General features: G+C 41.4%; 1 protein-coding gene across 11 annotated transcripts in view; it reads left to right on the forward strand.

Annotated features, from left to right (window-relative positions):
• Positions 1 to 19638, forward strand: part of baiap2b (BAR/IMD domain containing adaptor protein 2b) — a 75465-nt gene that overhangs the window by 15760 nt on the left and 40067 nt on the right. For 10 of the 11 annotated variants that reach the window (XR_010094774.1, XM_063482464.1, XM_063482467.1 and 7 more), the window contains exons 2-3: positions 8095 to 8170; positions 13586 to 13672. Coding sequence is in view for 10 of the 11 variants with exons in the window: in XM_063482464.1 (XP_063338534.1) it covers positions 8095 to 8170; positions 13586 to 13672 (163 nt within the window). In the remaining variant the exon portion in view is untranslated. The remainder of the gene's footprint in view (positions 1 to 8094; positions 8171 to 13585; positions 13673 to 19638) is intronic. The other variant, XM_063482466.1, reaches the window with a different exon arrangement.

A 19638-nucleotide genomic window follows, 5' to 3' on the forward strand; every position in this document is an offset into this window, starting at 1 on the left:
TTTTGGATAGTCGCTTTTTTAACCCTTTGAATAAAAACTTCATGTAAAAAAAAGAAGAAGGCTCAGAGAGAGAACAAAATAATCCATTTCAATAGAATTTGACAAACTTTAGAATTTAGAAGCTCTTTGAAAAACTGCGAAGGAGAACATTGAAGAACCTTTCCAGCTTACAAAGGCAGCTCTTTTCATTATCAGTTCAACATTTGTTATATTTTCTTTCCTTTTAATTAACAGGGCCAGTGTCTCTCACAGGATGAAGCTGCAAATCACACCTTTCAAACAAGATGTTAAATTGAAAACAAGGTACGCCAAAAATCCCAGTGTACCTGTGGCCAAGGTGGTGTTTACTACACACACGTTTTGTTTCCAACTACACAAAAACAAAATAAAATGATAATGCAGGATTTGAGAAATCTTCTTAGCTGCTCCTCCAGTTCAGGTTCGCAGGGAAGCTGGAGCCGAAGATGCAGTGAAATCAGCTGACTTTGGTTTCAGACTCATCGTTTATCACCTGAAACAGCTGATCATTTCAGCAAGCTCAAAGTGGAAGACTCCTGATTCTGTACTGTTTTCCTTTTATTTTAAATTCACGTTTGCTCTTCAGCTCTTGAGGTAATGTCAGGTAAATATGCTTGGTCTCTCGTGAGCTCATTTTTGTGGTGGAGAAAAGCTAAACCGAGTCTCGAATAACCAAATTGGCTGTTTTGCAGTTTTCATCCCAACTCATACCAACATTTGATCTTGGTTTCTTTAAGCCAACATGTTTTTCCGGTGGTTACCAATTATTTTTACTGTCCTAACCACAACCGGAGCTTAATCATAAAGCTGTCAGGACAGAAAATGCAATCCTTAGTTCGGCAGATAGACCCACACTCTGTTTAGTTATGAATGCCTGGTGCGGCTCTCTCTCAAACCTCAGAGGATGAGATAAATGGATTAATTGTCAGGTGTTCACAAACTGCAAACAATACACACACACACACACACACACACACACACACACACACGGGGAAAAAAACCCTTAACAAAAACACTCACAGGCCCAAATCCTCATTTCCCTTGCAGAAATTGCAAACAGCCAGTCCTTCCTGCCAGCACAGTGCTCTGTGAACACACACACACACACACACACACACACACACACACACACACACACACACACACACACACACACACACACACACACACACACAGGACCATTAAAGTGCTGCAAACAGAAGGTTGTTCCAGATTTGTGCTTTTGCACACGCACACAAACAGTCATTCTGCCACACTCGGATGCTTCCAGGATGAACATCTGCCTCGCCAAGTGCTGGTGAGATGTGGGGGAAGATAAATATTTCAGTCACCGAACAGACTGATAACATGTCAGGGAGATGGATCGTACTTCTCTAAAGTCATGTCCGTAGTCTGTGTGAGACTGCATGAGGATGCTCACGTGCTTCCAGTACTCTGTCTGTCTATTGGATTGATAATTCATTTGATCTATTAATGCATGTTATTTCTCTTAGATGGTTGCTGTGCACTCGGCAAAGTTTAATTTTCTCTCTTTTTTTACTAAATAATTATATGAACATTTGTTTCTTTCTTAAATATGCCTCATGTTGCTACAGTTACTATCTCTTGGCCCTCCCAAAGGTTAATTCCATTTTGCTCTTTAGTCAGCTAATTATTTGCTTAGCATTTCTATCTTCACTCTGGGATCAGCGATGTGCTTCACGGTAGATTAGCTCCTCTTTGGCATTTAGTCTGCTCTTGTCACATTAAAAAAACTGCTGCCTCAGTGACACTCAAAGTCCATTAATGATTGATTAAAAACTCGTGATCTAAGTATCGTGATCTGAAGAGAGCAGAAATCAGAGTATCTTTGTCATCACTTGTGTCTTGATGACAATTTTTCAACTTTTTCTTGAAGATATGCTTATAATTTCCCTCCAGATAACATTCACTTGTGTTCCCCCAAAGCTGCAACGTGATAAGACAATCCCTGTATTGTTGTGGAGGTTTGATGCTTAATTGGTAAGAGTGATTAGTGAGTCAATTAAAACACGTGACTGGAGCAAACGGGCAAAGTGAGACAAAGCAACGTTTGCTCTGTAATCCTTCTCATTTCCCATGCAGTCAGTTAAATATGGTCTTTTATTCAGTGGAATGCTAATCAGCCTCAGTCCCTGTTGCTGAAGGAACAATCTCGACTGATTGAGTGTAGATTAAGCAAGGACCGGGCAAATTAATGATCCTATTAGATTATCCCCTAAACCGCATGAGCATGTCGTGACCAGGGGAGAACTCGCGAATTATGGCATGTTTATTGCATTGATAATGACTGACTGTTTGGTGCCGGCTGAGAGTCTCTGCTCTTTACATTATTCACAGTTGTTACCTGGTTTGTGTGTGTGAAGGACAAAGTTGTAGAACTCCAGCATGGACCAAACTGAACTTGGAAAAGGTCAAGAACTTAAAATTGGTGGTGAATTGGTATTCAGTGAAGTATGCTACTGTTCCTCTGCACAGATGTTTGACTTCAAGACTGCAGTCAGCAACTTTCATTAAAATGAAAAATGCACCCAATGCAATACGCACAAAAAAAGATTCTTGGAGTAAAATGCAACTAAAATATATAAAAAACTGAAGGTTTAGTTATTGGAACTCTCTCCCACTGAGCTTAAGATCTGTGGACTCAGTAGTCTCGTTTAAAAAAACAACTAAAAACACATCTTTTTAGAATTGCATTTTGTTACCGTCTGTCTGTTTTTGATTTATATTTTTTTCATCCCTGCGTGAAGCACTTTGAGATCTTTTTATCTAGAAAGGTGCTATGTAAATAAAATTTTACTTACTTACTTCATATAATTAAACAATTAAATCAAGTAAATTTAATGTGACCAGATTCCATGGAGTTAATTTTCTACACTGTGCTTAAGTAACAACATTACATAAAACATTTAGGTGTAATCAGATTACTTAAAGTCAGGATTTCTGGCATATCTATTTGAGTGTATTCTGTTGTGTATAGAGGTTTTTGGTGGGTGTGCAGTTGAAGCCGGGGTGGTTGGATCAGGATGCTGAATTTCAGCATGTGAAGGGCCACTTGTAACTACACTACATCTGTCGATATCACTCAGACGCTCACTCTGGCAGAAAGGCACTTGGGTCAGGTGGGTGACATAAATCTTGCATGAATTCAGATTTGACTGATATCACACTGCTGAGAATCAGACCTGTGTTAGATGTTAGTGCCACATATAAAAACATAAGCAAATAAAACATTCACTCACCTCTTTTCACTCTCTTTGTGGTCATACATCACTCTGCATTTAATATTAGTTATTATGATGGCTGCCCCTCCCTGAGCTTGGTTCTGCTGGAGGTTTCTTCCTGTTAAAAGGGAGTTTTTCCTTCCCACTGTCACCATAGTGATGCTCACAGGAGGTCATCTTGTTCTTCACCTTAAATTAAAAAGTGACTTGAGGCGACCGTTGTGATTTGGTGATATGTAAATAAAATTGAATTGAATTAAAAATGTGATTTGGATCTCACTTCCCTGTGTTTCGAATATAAGCTTAGATTTTGACTACCTTGAATCCACTGCATATAGACTTTCTTTGTCTACACTAAATAAATTCTCTTGTCAGTACTGACTTCTTTGCCTCATTAAAGAAGCTAAACCTGGAATGACAATAGTGTCTCTTCAAACTCTCTGCAATATACAGGAATTTTATTTCTTAGATGTTGTACTATGTATTCTATTAATGCACAACATGTATCCCAAATATATACTAGTAATGGAAAGGAGGGGTGATACTAGATTTTTCTTCATTTTCCTCCAATATTCAGTATTTGAACATGTAATCTCTGTGAGGCTAAAGCTTAAGGTAGCTGCTTGGTTTCGGACAGTTTTTTAGCTCTTAAACAGCTCGCTTCAGACAAGAGAGAAACTGAAGGGCTGCATAAGAGAAAATATATATAAAATAATTTGACCCATCAAAGCAAAGAGCTCTTCCTTTGCAAGGTTCTGTTTTATTATTTCTCCATGCTTACAGTGAACACAGTGGTCACAATGACTGTTTCTAGTGTGCAGCTGAATGTGTCAGTAAGTAGCGCATATGAAATAGTAAAGGTATTTTAATAGGAAGCATCATCATCATCAGGAATGCAACACATGAAGCTGGACCTGTCTGACAGTGATTACATAACGCAGCTCACACAGTGACACTCACGCAAACGCATACACAGACACACACCTCTTCACACAGTCGTTCCCCGTTCCTCGCTCTGTTTATTTAGACATGAGATCCAGGCCGCTTTCCATCATCTATTTATATTCTTTTGTTGATCGTACCTTTCTTCCTGCCAACTGGTGGTACAGCCATGGTGATGATTACCACTGCTAGGAGTGTTCCTCCGTACTGGGTTTGTTCAGCAGCCGACGCCTTGCATAACAGAAAATGCACCCAGAGATGGGAGAGAGGGGCAAGAGGGAATCAGGATATAATTAGGTTTGTTTTTGCCAGGAAAGCCACAAAGAAACACCACCAATGGCCTTTTTTCTTTATGTGCATTTAAAGCATTTATGACATCATATTGTAGCATTGCAGCAATGTCAGTATCCACAGCAGGGTGCTTCTGATCACATGCAAAACCAGTTTTGGACCCAGAACCTTGCAAAGCTGAAAATACTTTTATGCATTTAGTTTCAGTCCATTTCCCTGCATGTCCCACTCCTCTAACTCTTCCTTGGTGCCAAACTAAACCAACCTCATCTCATTTGTGCACCTTGAAGCTCATCTCATTTACCGGGCAGTCAGCCTATTTTTCTTGCACCCCTGTGTCGTCCTGTCCTACTTCCCGCTTCCCTTTCTTTGAAATCACGGAGAGGTTTGTGAACCAAGGTGACTATTCTGCGTCAGCCGGTGGGCATGAGCAGGCGTCCCGTGTAGCAGGCTGACTTGGAAAAAAAGGCATCCATCAAATTTAAACGTACACTACTCTTCCTTTGCGGAATACTCATTATTCTGTCTGCTCTGTCCCTTTGTGCTTCTTCCTTCAGGCACTTTGAAAAGAACACAAGCATCCTTACTGCCTCAACTGAAGTCGTAAGCCAATATCAAACAGTGATATGCTTCTAAATTCACTGATTAAACACATCAAGACCGCTGTTCTCAGAATCTGTTGGTCCTTGCACTCTACAAGACCAAGGTGCCCTGTGGTATCTGGCAAATGGATGTTTGCAGAGGACCTTTTCAAATGCTTCAAGCACACTAGAAACCCTGCAAACTTCGACCTTGTGTCTTACTAGTTTTGGGGTACTTACATGGAAGTAAGGGCCCACTTTAATGGTCTAAGGGGACCTATGTATACTCCAGGAAGTTTTTGCAGTTTGTAGTTCCTGCAGTGCTCACACGGAAAGTCTGGGGCGCGTCCTTGAATGACTAGAGAACTACAAAAATGTTTCTACTATCTGAAAATACCAAAATCAGCGTGGGCCTTTTGTATTTCAATAGCTGGGCCCACGTCCTCATTTTAGGTTTGACAGCGTTTTAGTAGGTAAAAGTGAATGCTTTGATATGAATTGAGCTGCGGTTTGGGGAAGGCCTCGAAGGGGACTGGCGACAGCTCCCGGGCCTGGCAGATCCCCATGCACTAAATAGAAATGAAAAAGTTAAAGAATTGAGAACAAGGAGGGAGGGTGGGGCACGTAAATGAGAATGAACAGCTTGCAGAACTGGGGGAACCTATATGGATGAGAACCGGAAGGAGCGTGTTTGGAGGCGTGGTCCTGCTCCTGAAATTCCGATACATAATCTCCAATTATTATTTCTCTATCATCATTTCCATTGAACACGCTGACTTTTACTGTTTACTTAACTTCCAACAGGCTTTGATTGTTAAGACATGAGTGATGTTCTATTCACCTCATCAGTCAGTGTGCCATAACTGATTTACTTAAGTGCTTTTTGCACTTTCTAGGATTTGGATCATAGTCATGATGGCTTAGATTAAGGCTGTTTGTTAGATGCCGCTCATCCCTCACTCCCTTTACCTTCCCTCTGCTTCCATCCGTGCTGCCTCTCTGGCAAGTTTGAAAAGAAAGTTGCAGAGAGAACATTTCTGCTTTTTAAATTGCTGGGTTTGGCCGGAGATGCAGCGAGAGTGAAAGGGCAGCTTGGATTGAGGGGGAGGCTGAGTCACTGCAGAGACAGACAGTAAAACTCATTACACATTTGTTCTTGACTTTTTCTTCACTTCCTAACAAGGCCTCGGGCCTCTATTTGTTTGTTCTCGTTGTGGATGCACTCCACTGCTTGTGCACTGCTGACCAATGCTTGGCCATCTGTCATGAAGGAAGGAGATTTGGATTCATGTACTGTTTTATGTGTATATCTGTTGGGGAGTAGTCTGAACTGGATATTGGCAGTTTTTCACTGTGCTTTAAGTCACAGCGTTGCTCATTTTTAGTCATCGTATTACCAGCTTGTTGCAGTATTTTGCCTGTCTTCTCTATTAATGCAGCTCCAGCTGTGACGTTTTCTCTCTGCTGCCAATCTCCCAGAGCAGCGTGTTATGTTGCTGAATGTTTCACAGGCAATAATCAGCAAATTCATCTAAACACGCGATCTGTCTTCACCCACTTTGCTGTTCTTGATGTTTGACTTAATCTCCCCCACTCCGTTTAGCAGATATCTACAGAATTTGACTTTTCGGAATTGCCTATTCTGTTTAATGCTTCACTGAATAAAAAATGAAGTGCTGTGCTGTACAAGAACATATAAGCAAAGATTGGGGTGCTTAGTTTCAGTGTTAGTGTTCTCTGTATTTTGTATTAATGATGGAAAAAGCGATTTGTAATGTGAGAGTTATCACCTTGCCCCGCAGCGCCTCAGAGCTGCGAAGCGTTAAGCAATTTTACTGTTCTGGTTCACTATCACCGCTCTCATCAATCTCATTTCCAGCAGCAGGCAACTTCTTCCAGCTAAAGAAGCTTTGGTAAACCCTCCGTTCCGTATGTGATCAGGATGATTAACTCTGAACAGAAAGAGCAGCTAAAGTACTGGACATTAACCTCTTAATATCCAACACTGACCCTCTGGGGTTTTGGGTTAGGTTAACGGCCACTACTGTTTTCATTTGTTTGCTTGGAAACATTGTTAATGTGTGAGACTTCATTTAGGAGTTAGCATCTTCTAACTTGTGAAAGTTTTCCTATTTGGTATGTGGCTAAATAAAACCCAACCCTAACCCTAGGAGAGTTGACACTGTAGATTTTAACAGGTTAAACTGAAAGTTAGCCATAAGTGAGTAAATATTTGACTATTTGACAAGTGGAAAAAAATGTTGCTGGGTGTATATGGCACCATAAGGAATCATTTGTTTTTATTTATTTTATTTTAGCAAACTTTCTTTGTAGTTTTAATAAATATTTTATTTGAAAATGTATTATTGATGTCCTGCAAGCTGTAGATGGTATAAGCTTGTTTAATTTCACTTCCTGTATGTATGAGTGGGGCTTTTTGGGTCCAAAGATGATCGTCTTGATTTCATTTGTCTGAATTTCTGGTACTGACCTCTGAGACTCGATGACCGCCAGTGAAAAGTTCCAAATTTTGTGTTATTTTTGGCTACAAAAGCAATTAGCAGGAGCACTGTGCCAGAGTTCAGCAAGTGTTAGGGAGACAGAGGGAAATGGCACTGGGTCCAGGTCTGCTGCTGAGCTGAAGGAGTCAGCGGCCAAAACCAGGTTTTATTTTTAATTCATACAGCAGGAGAGCTGAGGGGAAAAAGCACTACACAAACATACAAATATAAGCCCTCCCTCAGTGACTCTTTCCCTCTATTTCATCCATCCATCCTCATCGTCAGGCTCGGAGTCTTGAAATGAATCCTCTGCTCTCCTTTTCCTCGTGGTTGGCTCAGTTGACTCTGTCTACGACTGTGTGTGTGTGTGTGTGTGTGTGTGTGTGTGTGTGTGTGTGTGTGTGTGCTCATGCCCCAGTAAAGAGCAGAGCTCTCATTGTAGCTCATGTCGGTGTTTGTATCGTATCTTTCCTGCTTCTAACCAAACATACCTTCTCTTTTTTCTCTCTCCTTTTCCAGTCCATCATGGAGCAGTTTAACCCGTGCTTACGGAACTTCATAGCCATGGCAAAAAGCTATGAGAAGGCGCTCACCAGTGAGTACACCAACCATTTCTTGTTTACCGTCTGTCTTCGTCTGTCTCTCGTTCCTCCAGTCGTCCAGGCAGAGGGCCAGCTCACCCGACACTTGGCGCTGCTTCTGTATCGTCTTGATTTACCTCGAGACTGGTTAGCTTTAGGGTGACGATGGCTCAGATATTCACGTTAAGAGCGTTGTTGATGCCAAGCTTACAATCCCCATCAGAAGCTTTTAAACTACACACACTAGTTTGTGCCTAGATCTTATTCAGACGTTCAGTATTGTGCTGTGATGTCCTGTGATTGTTCCGCTGTGATGTCTTCCTCCTTTCTGTCCACCAGCAGTTCCTCTCATCATTCTCATTAACGTCTGTCTCTACCTTTTTATCCTTTGTCATTGCTTTTTGAGGTTTGAATTGGTGTGTTTGTGTGTGATTGTGTGTGCGTGGGGGGCAAAGAGTAGGGAGGTGTGGGAAACTGAGGTATACACTCAGTCAAGGTCAAAGACAAAACACAGGAAATATCCAGAGGGAGCTAAGTGGAGCATTAGCCAATGCAAAGTGGAACAGGGAGAGTCGTGAGAATAACGGTACCCCTACCCCATGAGGCCCAAGAAATGAGAACGAGCAGAGCCGGTATTCAGGACAAGACAGGGTAAAAAAATGTTTTGAAAAAAGGAGAAGGTAGAAGGAAAAGACTGTGAGACAAATGTTCACAAAAACAGAAATTCCGAAATTCTCAGCAGTTATTGGTATCCTGGAGAATGTCCAGTGGCTTATTCTTTAACTTCACAAACTCTGATTAATTAAAGCTACGCAGTCAGCATGGATAACGTGATTTCATGCCTCTGGGTCAGGCCAATAACGCTTGTACTGATGCCTTGTACAGTATATGTATTTAGATAAGACACGCCTCCAACCATGTTGAGCTCATTTATTGATAAGAAAACCTTCCAGCTCTGCTCTTAGATGTCACTCTGTGGAGGGAGGAGGATGAGGAGGAGGAAGAGGAGGTTATCGGGGTCGTATCATATTTTCAATGATGGTGCAGACTTGCTTGGCATGCTGTGTGCGGTTTCGAACCGGGCTCTCCTTTGTGTGCTCGGAGAGGAAATGCAGGGAAGACTCGGCAGCCTGCAAGAACAATAAAGAAGGCCTCACTCTAGTCTGATAGATAAGGCTAAAAATAGCCCTGCGACTCTCTGAGTGGGGATTACACTTCATCAATGCCAAGCAGCGGCACAGAGGCAGAGTTTAGAGTGGGGCTGGGCACCCAGCAAGCATCTATTGTCATAGGAAAAATGCCAGTGCAGCCCCTCCTCGTACTAGAACTGGGGCGGCAGCTTGACATCCCAGCGGACTGAGAGGACCAGAATGATGCAGGAAGGAGCCTGCTTTCTGGGCTCGATGAGGACAGTGTGGTTTGGGATGTAGCGCTCAGCCAAATTCTCTCTTTATTAAAATCTTAATTGCAGCGTGGTGCAGGGCTGCAGCAGAAATGTGGGAGCTGTGTGGCTGGAACATGCTGTGCTTGTGGAGAAAGAGGAGAACACATGTGAAATCAAATAAAAGGAAGACGTCAAAACTGGGCTATGTTCAGCTGAGACTGAGATTTCAGTCTTGTTTGGTGACATCACTGAAAAATCGTTGGTCTCAGTGGAACCTTTAAGCTTACAAGAGTACAAAGATGTGTCTACTGATGGCTCTGTGATTTAGTAATGGCCAACCTTTTCTTCAAAAGCAGTTAATTAAAAACTAGTAACTTTAGTTTATCTTTAATCTGCTTGTTTGGTTCAGTTACCATAAAACAGGAGATTATTTGAAGCTGTAATCAGGAGCTGTCTTTTTCCAAATTTAGCCCATTTATAAACGAGACGTTCGGGTGTGTTTTGAGCTGAATCAGATTTGTCTGCTTTCTGTGGAGGAATGTGAGAGGAGACTTGATTGAGGTTGTGGAAAGCTTGATTTTGAAATTGATGACATTAACATGAGTCACGTGTCACCAACCTCAGCTGATTTAAACCTTGTTGATGTTTCATCTGCTCTGCTCTGTATTGGCTTTATATCACTGTTCTAATCCTCTTTACAGGCAGGTCCTCCTTTTCCTCGTCCTCTGCCTTCTTCTTCTTCTCTTCTTCTTTATTTTTTCTCCTGCTTCTGTGCCTCTCTGTCACTTTCCAGCTGACAGACAAGCAAAGCATTCCCTGGAGCTAATCCGGCTTCACCTGGACCTGCTCTCCTCCCGGCTGAGATTTCTCTGCACATCGATTAAATTAGCCTTGCTCACCCAGCCATCTTAGCCTTACCTCCATCCCCTTGCTTTCGCATCCACTCATATCCTACCTAAGCTTAACTCAAGCCAGGCTTCAGAGAAGCCGGAAAAGGGTCTTGGCCTGTCACTGTCATAGCTTACGGAGGAGGGTTGCACTGCTGTGTAAAGACTTTTGTGGCTTTTTATTCATGGTTTTCATAAAGAAGTCCTCACAAAATTGTCTTACTGGAGAAATGAAATTGTTAAGTGCTTGTGCAGACTGAGAAGCCAGACGCTGTCTTAATTTACAGAACAATAACTTGCATAGCTCAGTGTCTCCGCGGACTTCTAGATGTGAATAGATTTTCATTGTTTTCCATGCGGGTATATGAATACTTGTCATTTTCCTGCTCTCTCTGTGGGATTGTGCATGAACCTTCTCTGGCAGTTAAAAACACACTCATCAACATGACGGCCCTGTAATAAACTCAGCGCTCATCCATATGTATATCCTGACTGGGCATGTGTCCTCTGTCATCATGACTTTCACTCCCCGTGTAGCTGACCCCTGACCTGCTTTAATTCACCGTCACCGCTGCCTGAGGCTGTCTTGCCCTCATTTCTAAGCCCTGAGTCACCGCCGTGTCTCGGCTCGTGTCCCCGGCTTCTGTGGCGATACACCGCAGAGAATAATGGTTGACAGTATTTGAATTGTAGAGTGCTTACGCATCACTGCTGTGAAAGGGTTTGTCAGCATATTATTATGTATGGGGTTGTAAAGATGTGAGGTGCCATTAGGATTTTAAAGCTTTAGTTCATCCAAATTACGAGAATACTTATTTTTTCTGCTTATGCCATGCAAATCATTTTTATTGTCTGTCATAATGTATATTTCAAGTGCACCAAATGGCACATGTTCAAAAAAGCAAACATATTGTTCACCTACTTGGTGTTTTTACTTACTATTTCAGAACCTCTACAGCATCTGTTTAATTTAGTCCAAAATCTGAGGGTCCAGGTTCATAACTGTTAATTTGATTAGACTAAAACATTTATAACCTGTATATGAAGGACAAACTTGGAGTTTTAAACCACCAAAAGTAATTTAACTCAATCAGCTAGTTTATTAAACTAGAGAAGAAACATTACTCTGCTGGTCTAGATTAAATTAGATGAGATTAGATTAGATTAGTCCTCCCTTGGGAGAAATTTGTCTTGGACAAGCGAGGGCGACACGTCACATAAAATCATAACTTCACACACTGATAATCGCCCTGAAGTTTGGTGCCTCATACCTTTATCAAGACAATGAGAAAATCGGCTTTGGATTGTTTTAAGATTTATCTCAAGCAGCTGCAAATAAGTTACAAGTGCCATTAGCTTTTCTTTTTTCCATTTGTAGTTTGTTACAGCATTATTGAGCAGATTCAAACAGGTTTTGGATCCATAAGGGTAAACAATATTTAAAATGCCCTCACGTTATTCGTATTACATGGCACTGAATAAAAAAAAAAACCCGATACAAATATTCATAATTTTATATTTTTTCATTTATGTTTCATTTCTGCTCATTGTATTTCCACTTCTCCAACACAGCTGGTATAGTTTCATAATTATTATTATTTAAATATACAGAATGACCTTTTGGGACGGATGCAAAGTGCCTTTATGCAGTAGGACAGATTTTAGGCTGAGTTTTCCTCCTCCAATCATCTGTATCACACTCACAACCCACAAATAAACGATAAAATAAAATAAAAATTTCAACATCAACACAATAGACAAAGTCATCATCAGTTTCAAAGAATGGAATAAGATCCTTCTCACGATGGTTCCTGGAGCCAAGAGGCTTTTCTCACTGAGCCTAGACTAACTCATGTGACCCTGGCTGAGTGAATAACCAAGGGACAGATGAGCTACTAGAAGACAGATCTTCAAAGTCTTCATCACTACAATGTTGTGCAGCCAGAGACTAAATATCACCAGACTCTGATAAACTAGACCAGTTTAAATGGGAGGTGATATTTCACCTGAATGTGATGCAGGTCTATAACTGATGACAGGTCAGGGTAACTGATGGATGATTTAGTTTTGGAACTGTATCCAGAAAAAAGATCAAATAAACAAAAGTAGCAGACATAAAAACGATTCTGTAGCTCTCTCCATACCAAAAACCCAAGCTCTTTCTCCTCCCCTCAGTTCCTGCTCTCTCTGTCACGCTCTGTGTGTGCTTTTGCGCGTCACATGACTATTTCCGCACGATATGAGCCCTCTGAGTGCTGCCTACTCCAATCAGAGATTGTATCAGATGATGATGATTAAAAACTTATAAACCTAAAATTTAGATCAGTAAAATGCAGGATTTGTCGGGTTGTCGGTTTACTTCAATGTGATGTCTACTTGAAAACTGCATTGTTTTCACATTTTAAACATAGGATTACTATATGATGTGAGGAAACTAAGAAACAAACTCACTGTCAGTATATAGCCCAGAATAGAGAAACCTTTTTTTCCCTTTATGACCTTAAAAAGAACCTTTGTGCAAATTACAACAAAATTCCTTTTTTTTAGCATTAAAAATGTTTCTCCTGGTAAATTATAAAAGAGGAAAGTAATAATAAATGAGGTAAATAGGAAATAAAAAAGTCAATTAAGTAGAAGAGATGAAATTCTCTCACACACAGTCGTTGATTTCAAAATGCCCACATTTCAAATTTGGAAATTTACTCAGTGATTCTGCTGAATATAGGAAACCTGTTACCTGGATGGTATTCACTTTGCAAGAAAACAAAAAACGTATTACATTTTCTCTGTTGACCCAGAATCTGACCAAAAAAGAAATCCTTTAAAACTGATTAGAACAGGGAAGATGAACAAATAAAATGTTTTTTATTTTCCTGTAATTTGGATAAACTAATCCTTTAAAATTGATTTTTCCAAAGTAGTTTGTGGTGAAAGGTTTTGCTTTGCTTTTTAACCTGGCAGTCTTGAGATTTCTGTTTCCTGTAGTTGCCTCCATAGAGCTTTTTCTTTTCCCGCCTGGTCTCCATTTCCGCCTGTCGATCTCCCAACCTTACCTCTCTGGGGGAGGGGAGGGTTGTAGGGGATGGTTGCAGAGCTGAAGAAGACATCATTTCAACTCCGCACCCTTGATCTGATGCCCAATGCTTCCATGTTTCCAGGTGTCACATATGCTGCAAAGGGCTACTTCGACGCTCTGGTGCGGATGGGCGAGATGGCCAGCGAAAGTCAAGGCTCTAAGGATCTTGGTGAGTCCTTGTAGTGGCAGTAGCACCCTTGATGGGGTACAGGGGGGTTACACAAGCAGATGGTGGATGGGATCGTGCTGTAGGGCAGAAGCAGCTGATGACCAACCTGAAATTGGACACACACACCCAAACACACACTCACAGATGTTTTTCTAGCATTTAAGTGCTTCAGAACGATGTGTAAATCTTAAAGATGAGCGTTAGCCTGTCTTTTCCTGCACTTCAGAGCTTATTTGATACATTATCACCTCCAATTCATACAGTGAAACACATTCTGGTTCGAGAAGAATTAATTCTGCATGATTGTCACAGCTTGCCCATTTGGTTAATCCCTTGTTTCCTCACATTCTGGAAAGATAAAGGCTTTCCAGTCGCTTTTTTATTGCACCGCTGTGAGCGAGTAATAAATTTACAAATTTGTTTGGCATTTGGTATTCACAAGAGCGCACATGGCGAGGTGGATTTGCTTTCTATTCATAATAAGCCCTCAATATATTTACAGTGCTAATGAAAAATCTTCCTGTTTTGAATGGCGCTTCCAGCAAGTTGTCAGGATAAAAATTTCCCAGCTCCCTTTGCTCTCACGCAGCGTGTCGTCTGGTTTCGGTTGGATCAGCTCTGGTTCTGTTTGGTATAGACGCAGCTATAGTGAGAACTGGTGTTGATGAGAACTAGCTGATAGCTGTTGTATGAAGCAGGACAGCACTGTTATAATTGTAGACCAGGTCACATGCCGGGGCGTGTGCAGAGTCTTTGTTAGTCCGGGATTATGGAGGCTTCTTCTTTCCTTCACCTTGATGGGATGTAAGATAGCAGGCGTGTCCTGAATCAGCAGAGAGGAGGAGGAAGAAAGGATGGAGAGATGGTTAGAGGAGTGTGAAACAGACATATCTGAGGTGACTGAGGAGGATATAAAAGCTGCATCCATTATTCATGTGAGGACCTTTTTTGGGGGCTTCCTTGCATTTCTTCTGGAGCTACATCTTTTCGCTTTTCCTCCCTTTCTCTCTTTGAGTAAATACCTGGTAGAGCTCCAATATGAAAAGCTCTTTTCTTTATCTATTCGGTTTCGCCTCCATGATTTTTTATCTAGTTTGAATCATTTTCATATCACACTGTTTTAGGGTTGAATGTTTAAACATCCAAGCCGGTGACTAACTTTAAATATAAATCATTAAAGCCACTTAAAAGTAGGAGGAAAGGCCTTTGCACACCAAGACTATTTTCATCATGAGTAAATATTTCTCCCAAAATGTCCGTCACAGTGTTTTGCAACTGTTTGTAGGATTCACTTATTGTGTATATAATCAAATATGCACTACACATGAATGCTTTTCATGCATTAGAGATGATTTTTTATTTTTTAAAAATGCAAATTTTTGACTTTGTGTGCAAACTCCTTAACAGGACATCCCATCATCCATCTCTGCATCCCCATTTCCATCAGCTTGGTTGCTCTTCTGTTTGCCTTTCATGCTCTCTGTCCTCCACGACTGTGCTTCTGTAGTCTTTTTGTCTGCATGTTTGTGTTTCTTTTTCAGTTTCTTTTTCTAGCAGCCTAACCATGACTCAGCAGCCCTTTAACAACTCAGCAGAACCTCCCTCCGCCTCCAGTGAAATGACAGACTAGGCTGAGCAAAATGGATTGATGCCGTCTCTGCATATCAGCAGCGCTCAGAGCGGCTGTGGTCTGTGCAGAGCGGAGGGGGAGCCCTTCTGACGGCGTTTATTGCTTCTGTGGATTCTTTAGCATATTCCATTACTTGTGTTGAGCCTCACAGCTTTACTGAATTACCTGATGAAAACAGAAGAAAAATTTAGTTTGTGGATGATTCTGCAGTCACTCGGTATGAAGTGAGCAACTTATATCAAAGTTCTCCCGGTTAATCCATAGATGACAGTGTCTCAATGGGATTTTCTTTTCTGCAATAGTAGTAGACAAATATGAACGTTTTCTGGAGATACTGAATTATTAAAAATACATGAGCGGGCGATGAGAGATAATTATCCAATTTTTCTCATTAGACCAGTTCAATGATACGTTATAAAGTAAACAGCCTCCTTTTGCCAGTTTTGCCGGTTTTGCTCCAGAAGAAGCCGGAGGAAACACTGAGCACTATTGTTGCTGCATAATGTGGAAAAACTCCCAAGCCTGCCAGCTTATTAATTAACAGATAACAAGGGTTGTGTGTTTGGTTTTGTGTGTGTGACTGAACTAAATTTCCTCAGCTGGCACATGTCTGTAGCTGTGACCGGAGCCACGAGCACAGAATCCCAGATAAGCAAAACTGTGTGTGAGTTAGTGTGCGTGTTGCCGGGGATAATCACTCATCCAGGCCTTTACCACACACTTCATAATTAATGAGGAATGAAGGCAGATTTGTAAAATCGTCCAACTTGTAATTGTTCCTTTAATTGGGTTTTGTTGAGGAGAAAATGTGTTGGCACCGTGGAGCTGAAGTAACAGGGCCGGACTACAGACTGCTTGAACTCTCAAAGTGAAATCTGGCAGAAAGGCTCCGCCACCTCCGACTGTACTCTCTGAAACAATGTAATTAATCACAGCGCATTAAGATGAACAGCAGCTAATGGCATTAGCACATGAGCAGAGGATGGAGAGTTGCATGTGACAGGGTGAAATGAGGAGGGGGAGTGAAGTCAGGTTGAGAAATTGACCTTGATGGTCAAAGAAAAAAAATTAATGTGGGATGGAAAAAGCACTGGACTGTTGATGAATTGGCTCACACATTAGCAGCTCTGATCTTATCCAGGCTAAATGGATCACTGCCGTTCCTCTTAAATAAAAGATGGCGTGAAAGTTGATCATATTAGGCATTATTAAACAGCTTTAAGTTACAATAAGTGTCATGTTTATGGAAGATCTGATGTTTTAATGAAATTGTGAATGAATCTTTGAGGCTGACGTTTGCAGTTTATGAGTCTGTGATAGTTTTTCTTGCCCTGTAATTGTAAATGGTGAAATCCACTTTGTCAGATGGCGTTTGTGCCTAATCATTAAGCACAAGGCATTTTTTAGCAGTGGCACCTCGTCAATACTGGTTGCCTGTCCTAAGTTGGTCTGCAGAGTCCACTTGAGGAGGCTGAAAGGGTGGAGGTAGGCTAAGTCACAGGTAAGTCAACCATAAAAACCACTTGGTTAGATTAAGGCATTGAAAGTTACTTATTTGGTGAAAATTAGTGGTTTGATTTAAAAGGCACTCTGCGCCTTACCCCAAGTGGCAGCAACCTTCGACCAGTACCATAAGTTGCCATAGGACCGTGCGGACAGCCTGGCTTCAGTGTGGCGAAGGAACTTGTTCCTAACTGAAACTTCTGTCTGTGTATATTCCCAGTTATCCATTTCACGTTAACCTTTAGATCCTGAAAAGATGTTTTACCTCTTCAGAGCTGAAGAAGCCTCTTAGATGAGAGGTGGAACATCTTAAAAAGTCCAGCTGTGTTTTTTTTTCAAGCTCTGAGGACTTCTAAATGGGTTTGCTGTTCTGTTTCTGGCACTATCACCAAAATATGACTCGTAAAAAAAGCAAAATGTAAGCCTTGAAATATCCTTAAATCTGTGCTTCTTTACACATAGTTTGTTGGGTTTTTTTATGTTCTAGACTTGGTGTGTCAGCTCATATGCTAAAATATACACCAAAAAAGGTTGACTTAATGATTTCCGGTGACACATGGTAAAATAGTGTTGTGGATTTCTTCTCCTTACTGGCCACTTTAAGCATTTTACACCAAAAAACATGTTCATTCATTCATACAAGGCGTTTATCCTTCACATACAGCATTATATATGGAGTATATGGATGTTCACACACTGATGGATGCATCAGAAGTGATCGTGGGTTCAATATGTTGAGTGAAGCTTCGATGTCTCAGTGAGAAGCTGAAGCTGCGATCAGTGGGAGACCGCCTCTACTATTTGAGCGTGAGTCGCTGAACTAATCCAGCCTTTACCCATGAATAGCGTTACAAAAAAAATGTAATAAGGACTAATGCATGTTTCATAATAAAGCCTCAATCTGCTTTTCAACCCATTTTTCAGCACCAGTTATTAACAGCAGAGGTATATGAATGTGTCAAACTGCAAAAGAAGTTCTAACACAGGGATGCTCACCACGGTGTTTTTAAACTAAACACTTTGGCAGCTTTGTGTGTCACTTAAAATGCAGCTGTGGAGACATGGGAACAGTTTAATAGTAGACTTGAGCTGCCGACACACAAACACATACTCATAAATAGACTTATTGTACAAGCATACACCCTCACACGCCAGAGCAGGCCATAATCAAACTGACTAAAAAGCAAGAAAGCATTACATGATTATTATCCACTCCTGCAGCCTTAAAATAAACTGACACATATCTCCACACGGGGACAGAGATGGACCGTGTGGTGTCATACATGCTAAACAACACATAAAAAACTGGCACAGGAAGAGGAAATGATGCACCGCTGTGCTTCATTCACTTGTTCTTAATTTACGCGATGCTGTCAGAGTTTGAACGACTGCTCTGCTGCATGACTCCCTGTGAGGAGAGACGAGATACTCCATGACTGCAGAGTGGAGTGTCATCCCACTCATCCTCTCCGCTTTCACTACGCTCTGTGTCTGTGAACGCCCCCGCTTTGATGTGGGAGCTCAGGCAGCCCTGGGAGAACACGCCGACTCTGCACACATTTCTAAAAATAGATTAAGTGAAACGCATCGACTGGAGCTGCTTTAAAGGAGGAGGAGAGAGGAGCTCGGCGCGCGAGCCGCAGCCCAAACATGGTTCGCCGGTGATGTCAGTATCGATGAAAATGACATTATCCTTCTTCCGTATACTAAATATGGGCATGGTTGTGAGCAAAAAAATAGGAGGCTCCTGCAGTTCCGGTTCCCCTTTGTCCATATAAGGTCTCTGCCATTCAAATGCAGCGTTAGGCAGGGATTGTACTCACTCAGGTCTGTGCTCAGACACAAAACCTGCTGGAAGCATGAGGAAAAACAGCCCTTTGGCTTTTCTTATTGTTTCCTGCAGTACAGCTGATTTAAAATCAGCAGACTGTACATCCAAACCTGCATTCTATTCACTTTATGCGTCTGTGCCTGTCATTAAAATCTACTTTAAAATCTCATCATTACTCAGGCTTTTCACGGATGTCTTAGCGCAGGTAGAACATAGAGCAGGATTGTTCAACAAAACAGGATTAATATTATGAGCCTTATAAAAGATGACCTCATTAAAACTATTCTGCTCATACAAAGTCTGCTTGGGGTGGCAGCAAATGGAGATGAGATCCAAATGGAGAAGACATCCTATTCAGATGTTCAAACTACCTCAACTCAGCTGTCGCCTCCTGATATGAAAGAGCAGGAGCTTCAAGCCTCCTCTGGATGTCTGTCTTTAAGGTTGAGGACAGCCAGTGGCAAAAATGCAGCTTCATATGTGAGGGTTCAAACGTAAATCGACTGGTAGATCAAAAGCTTTGCCTTCTGGCTCAGCTCTGCTCAGCTCTGTCTTTGCTTGGATTCTCTGGTAGAACATTTACATCACCGCACCGGTCCAGCTCAAGCTCCATCTTTTCATCACTCCTGTGTAAGACCTTGAGATAACTGAACTTCACCGGTTAACAAGTCCAGAGAGAGCCACAAACTGTTCTCCAGCATAGATTCTGATCCCGGGTTTCTCACAGTCTTCTGCAAACTGCTCCAGCATGTTCTCATGGTAATATTCCGATGAGGCCAACAGAGCAGCAGCATCCCCCATTCTGTCTTTTTTACAATTAGATTAGGACATTATTTTCTAAAGCACTGATTTATAGCGCTTTCACTATACATCAGCTCTTAGGTAGATTTTTATATTTCTGTGTCTGTTATTCATGAAATATATTAATTATTGTTTAATTCCATAGTAAGCACAAAGACCTCATGATTCCTGACTATCTTCCACCAGAACTCCAGCTCACTT

The sequence above is a fragment of the Pelmatolapia mariae genome, linkage group LG8 (genome assembly GCF_036321145.2).
Source record: "Pelmatolapia mariae isolate MD_Pm_ZW linkage group LG8, Pm_UMD_F_2, whole genome shotgun sequence".
NCBI lineage: Eukaryota > Metazoa > Chordata > Actinopteri > Cichliformes > Cichlidae > Pelmatolapia > Pelmatolapia mariae.